Source organism: Gavialis gangeticus, unplaced genomic scaffold (genome assembly GCF_001723915.1).
Source record: "Gavialis gangeticus isolate Ggan-Ray unplaced genomic scaffold, GavGan_comp1, whole genome shotgun sequence".
Taxonomy (NCBI): Eukaryota; Metazoa; Chordata; order Crocodylia; family Gavialidae; genus Gavialis; species Gavialis gangeticus.
In genome coordinates this window covers 83,927,078-83,932,779 of record NW_017729025.1, presented here as the reverse complement: position 1 = coordinate 83,932,779, position 5,702 = coordinate 83,927,078, and the positions used below count along the sequence as shown (strand labels likewise).

Genomic DNA, 5,702 nt, shown 5'->3' with positions numbered 1-5,702 from the left:
TCCCCACACTGCCGGCCCATGTTCATCTTGGAGTCAATGATGACTCCAAGATCCTTTTCCGCCTCCGTGCTGACAAGAGGGGAGTTCCCTAACCTGTAGGTATGGTGCCGGTTGTTCCTCCCCAGGTGCATCACCTTGCACTTGTCCGTGTTGAAACCCATCCTATTCTTATCTGCTCACCCTTGTAACCTGTCCAGGTCCGACTGTAGCCTGCTTCTTCCTTCTAGTGTTCCTGGATTGCTGAATTCCTCCTGGATGTAAAAGATAATGGTCCTCAGTAAGGCTAATGCGACTAAGATGGCATGCCCTGCCATATAGATACTGGCCTGGTTGGAACCAGCTGATCCTGTCCTACTCACAATCCATATGGGGCAGATGTCTAAATGGGAGCTACGTAGATAAAAGGGGTCCTTACTCAGCACTGACAAGAACATCTCCTCTGAACAGCGACTTTGGAACCCAACATGCTGGTTCTGGTCTTCAGTGAATGGAGTGTCCCTGGAGGTGATGGACATTTTTCCATGTCATTTCAGGACCCTGCAGATCTCCACCATATATATTAATACCAAGGTCAGGACTAGATCTTTTGTTTCCTGTGCCTTTCCAATTCCAACTGAGGACTTCAAAAACTCAAGTCCAGATGCTGAAAAATGTACTGAGGTCTCAACTCCAACAAAAATAAATTTAGGCACTTTAATATACATTTGAGAATCTGGACCCATGTTTTGTGAAGACTCCTTCATATCGGAAGGTATGTTTCAGCTCTCTCAAGCTCCATGATTTGGCACTGCCTTCATGTATGAGCACCTATAGTGATCCTAGCACCTGGCCAGTCAGGCCATGGACAAATGTAACATTTCAAATGCTCCAAATGTCTCTAAAGTGCTCCAAGAAGGGAGGGCACAGACATATGCGCCTAATGCAGTACTTAAAAAACCCCAGGAACAATGTTCCTGTGGAAACGCTGACACTTCGGAGAGGTTTAAAAAAGGCGGTGGGAGGGGGAGAAGAGTACTGCCTCATTCAGGGTTAAAGTTTGAGCAGCTTTAACTTTATTTGTATAATTTCCTGCTCCTGCACACACAACTGTTAGAACATAATGGCTACTGTTCTAACAGTACTGTTGCACCCCCTCCCCTTCTGAAATTGATTCAAGTGTATGGTTGCTCATGCCCTTTGAAGCACTTCACTGTGAAGCATTCATGTTAAGGCTTGGGCCTTCCACTTGGACAAGATAGGGAACTGGTAGATCCTCCAGCATTCCACAGTACTACGTTTTTCAGTCCGTCTCAGGATCATTGATCCTAAGATTGGCAATGTTGAGGAGTTTGCTAATGTTGAGATGATTGTCATAAATCCACTTCAAATATACACATAGCTCTGTGAGAAGATAAGGCTCTCCATCGTCTTTTTGCTGACCAATCCTGAGGTCCATTATATACTCAAAGAAACACTACCAGAAACTGGCATTTTTGGGTTTGTTCTTTTACAGACTCAGAAATGATGATCAGAAGTAACCCTCCAACTTCAGCACATGCAGCTTAAATCAAGCATCCTTGGATTTTCAGATCCTGGGAAAAAACAACCTAGATACAGAGCATCAACCTAGAATGTGACTACCTGCTAAGCAAAAGATAAACTAGTTATGTCCTCCCTTAGCACTGAGACCAAGCAAGCCTTAAAACATGGGGAATAGGTAACCCAAGTATACATGTATCTGAAGTACCATCATCCTGGTACCAAGGGCCTGCTAACATTATATATAGTAAGTTTAACTTGCTTTCCCTTCACCAATACAATAACAATAGGTGCTACATAAAACACAAACAGTACAATATTTTTTGTTTATTTTTAGCTACCACATGGATCATACTTTACACATAGCACCTGCTTTGATACTTGTATCAAGTTCCAAAAATCGCAAGTTTGGAAAGGGTCCCAGAAAGTAATATTGCAAAATTTTTAACCAATTTACAAGCCAGCTATCACACTATTTTACTGCTTTATTACCTAGATACACAATGCAGGCTGGATTTGGAAACTGGTGTCATGACAAAGGTAAAAATGCATGTTTATATAAAGTAGCCAATGTTCTTTTTCTTCTTTTTAATTTTAATTTTTATTTTTGGAATGAGGTTGTATCACTAGTCAGGGCAGCAGGCAGGCTCAACTGACTCCAGCTATCAAGTGTGCGTGGCTGCTAGTGGCTTAAATACTCCCAGCAGGCCCCAGTCACATGCATGGACATGGCTTCCTGCTCTTTCAGAAGCTCTTTCAATTCCCAGAAAGCTACTCAGGACAGATACATATTTAGCCCTGAGATTCTGACTCCTGGTTCTTACCTTTGATCCTCATGTCCTAGTTCCTGTCTGTTTCTACAGTCCTATGTCCTACTTGTTTATTCCTGATTTCCTGTTCCCTGAGCCCTGGTTCTTGGCTTCTTCCTAGCTTTATCCATGTCCTGATTCCTGCCTTGCTGGCTCCTTCCTCCAGACCCCTGTGATTCCAGACGGCCTTGCTGGCTCCTTGACCTCTGAATTCCAGACTCCTGTTCAGACATCCAGCTCCTAGCCCCTGGCTTAGTGTTGCTTGGTGACCACCTATCTCCCAGTCCCAAACAGCTCCTGCCTCCTGTTCTGAACCCCACAGTCAGCTTTTGGATTTATTCAGGTGATGACCTACCTCTTGATCCACTGACTATTTTGGAACAGTGCTTCCCTGACCTTGTCTGTCCCTGTTCCTCTAGGCTGTGACCTCTTAGGGTTAAAAACCAACTGTTTATGTCCCAGTCATACCCCTGACAGGCTGTTTGAAAAATTTGCTAAAGTCTAGGGGGAAGTAGTAAGTCAGATACTCGTTAGATGCCATCTCACTGCTAGAGATAGTAAAAAGAAATTGAGGAAGGGTTGCACCCAGTTTTGCCCTCATACAAGTGACCAAGGCAGTAGGATCCACACTTTTGGCCTCTTCAGTGCACCAAGGTCAGGTTTCCACTGGGTTAAGGCAACAGGAGGAAAAAAAGTCCCTGCCCTGAGGGATGTAACATACAAACACACACAAAACAAACCTTCCTGAAGACTAGGATGTATCACTTGCTTGTGCCTCAACGACTTTAGATCTTCCATGAGTTCTTTTTCAAGATGGCATATTCGTGCTTCGCAAGCTGCTCAGGGATTACATTATGACAAACAAGATGTTATTGCATGTACATGAAATAGGACTTACCATCTCATGTACATACTACATTGCTTATTTAAATTAGCAATGGCCAAGCGCCCAAAAGTACAAAGCATAAGACAGTGTCTCTCTACTAATCAGCCACTGCTGTCACCCAGTACCATCAAATCGTATCACCAGTGATATGCAACAATAATGAATTTGACAGCAGCTCCTGTAGGCCAAACCTGTGGAGCCAGCACTAACCCTGACTCCAGCCCCTTCCCCAACTCCCATTACCAGCACCCACTTTAACTCTGCACCCAAGGCTCACATACTAAACACCCTGGCTGCTAGTGCCACATGTGGTCATCACCAATTTATAGAATCCTCTCTCTATGTCCTTATACATTCCCCTTAGTATAAAACAAACAACCTTCTCAATTTTCAGGTGCGAGAGGTACCTGGATCACTTGAAGCTAGCATGGGGGTCCGTACGTTCTGTGACTCTTCTCCTCCAGCTCTATCAACAGTGTGAATATCAAGTGCTTCCTACATGCAAAGAGAACTTCAAATAAATTTAAAGTGTCTTAAGTTAAAAACACTAATCGAGAAACAGACTGGAACTTTATGACACTGAAGACTGAGTACTAGAGACACTTTGCGACGCCGGCACCGCAATTTTAAAAACAAAAAAACCCCCTGGCCTTGGTTCAGGGATGCCAAAAAGATGCATTTTCAGCTTGTGACCATTTATAAGCTATGGGAGCAATTACCCCATCCTTTTCACATTAATTTTTATGAAGGAGATGGAAGGAAGAGTAGTTTACCTTTGATGCAAAGGACACAAAGAGGACTCCATCCACATCCTCAAGATCCGGCTTAACATCTGGAAGGATATTTCCTGGTCCAAGAGAAGCATTCTTGCTTGTCACTGCGGTCTTTCCCAGGTTTTTAGGGGGTCGTCCAGCCTTGGAGATCTTCAGTTTCCGCGGCCTTCCTCTTCTACTTGGGCCTGATGACACAGAGTTTTGATTAGTACCAGTGCTCTTCTGGGACATGGAATTCTTTAATACTCTTGTTTTTTTTCTTCCAGTGACATGTTTAGCTGAAAAAGAGCTACCTGCAGAGCCCCTGGGATTGAGATTAGAGGATTTAGATATGGTCCATTGTCTCTCTTTGACTGAATAGCATTTCTGTAGCACTTTGTTTCCAGGAGACATTTTTCTCACAGCTACTTTCTCAGTTTCCATGGCCATGCCTAAGCAAGAACCCTTGTGATTTTCAAAATAGGCAGGCAAGGAATCTAGTATTGCACTCAAAGAGGATTTATCTTTCTTACATGAGAGCATGGTCTCTGGCAGCTCAGAGATTTTCACTGTACTCTTAGCGACTGAACAGGGCTCCAAATAAACTACTGGCATCTTCCCACTATCCAATTTTAACATTTTGGCTTTAGCAACACCTGAAGGGCTGGTTAGTATCCGTTTCCTGGACCTGACGTCTGCTTCTTTTCCATCGAGCTCGCTGTGTTTCCTTAGTTGTTTCTCTAGTATGGGATCATCATCACTGTTGGAATACTCATCAGTTTCCTCATCTGTATCTTCCTGTTTCACAGTTACTCCTTCTATGCATGCACTTGACCCATAAGCATAGTCATCCACTGGCTCCTCTTTAACAACTACATTGAAATGTCCATTTGGGTCCAACGGAGATGCCACTCGGGAGCTGCTTTCATAACTGCTAGCGATGGGACTGGAAAAAAGGAGTAAACAAGGAATTTGAAATACACAAACATAAGACACAAAATTCAGAAGTTATCCTCTTCCAGGTGTATTTTCGTTCCCTAAAAGGAATCATTCAGTACTACAAGGTTATTGCTGTTGGGTCCTACTTTAAACAGTACAATTTTTTTTCTTTTTTATGATATCACCACCTCCCATAATCTTCAATATCTTTTGTACTTCAGAACAGTACTGAGCTTGGTTGAGTTTGCTAGTGACCTCCAAGTAAAGGCTGGTGCTTAGGAAAAGATTTCATTTACATGTTTATACTTTTTGAACAATAGCAAGCATTCAAGGAATATTATTAGTATGTCACCTTGTTTAAGGTTTTTCATCACCAAGAAAGCAATAACTGTTCCCTTCCCTCCTATTGTTAAAATCACATCTAAACATTTCCACATGGGACGTTAAGCAACAATTAAAACTCTGAAGTCAATGCACTGTAACTTACATGCATTTAACGTCAGTGTTAGGGCTGTGCAAAGCTTTGGTAGCCAATTCGATTTGGAGGAGATTCAGCCCAATTCGGCAGCCGAATCTCTGAATCCTAATCAAATTGGGAAACCAATTAAAAGGTCCAAATTGATTTGGAAAAGATTCGGCACCACTCTGGAAATCTGGCCATAGACTAAACAGGCAGCAGTCCTCACCACACTGGACAGAGCTACCTCCAGCTGTTAAGTCCGTTGTGGTGAGTGGAGGGGGGAGGGAAGGGGCATGGGGGGCAGATCAATGGCCCCTCAGCAAGGGAGGGATTAGGGT

At 43.3% G+C, this 5,702-nt stretch overlaps 1 protein-coding gene across 8 annotated transcripts in view; it reads right to left on the bottom strand.

Annotated features, from left to right (window-relative positions):
- Window positions 1–5,702, bottom strand: part of MGA (MGA, MAX dimerization protein) — a 98,860-nt gene that overhangs the window by 56,128 nt on the left and 37,030 nt on the right. For 5 of the 8 annotated variants that reach the window (XM_019519050.1, XM_019519051.1, XM_019519052.1 and 2 more), the window contains exons 4-7: window positions 4,622–4,911; window positions 3,987–4,171; window positions 3,621–3,708; window positions 3,068–3,163 (exon numbers count right to left, since the gene is read on the bottom strand). In XM_019519050.1, coding sequence (XP_019374595.1) covers window positions 3,068–3,163; window positions 3,621–3,708; window positions 3,987–4,171; window positions 4,622–4,911 — 659 coding nt within the window. Of the gene's footprint in view, window positions 1–3,067; window positions 3,164–3,620; window positions 3,709–3,986; window positions 4,912–5,702 lie in introns of all 8 variants that reach the window. The other 3 variants (XM_019519047.1, XM_019519046.1, XM_019519048.1) reach the window with 1 other exon arrangement.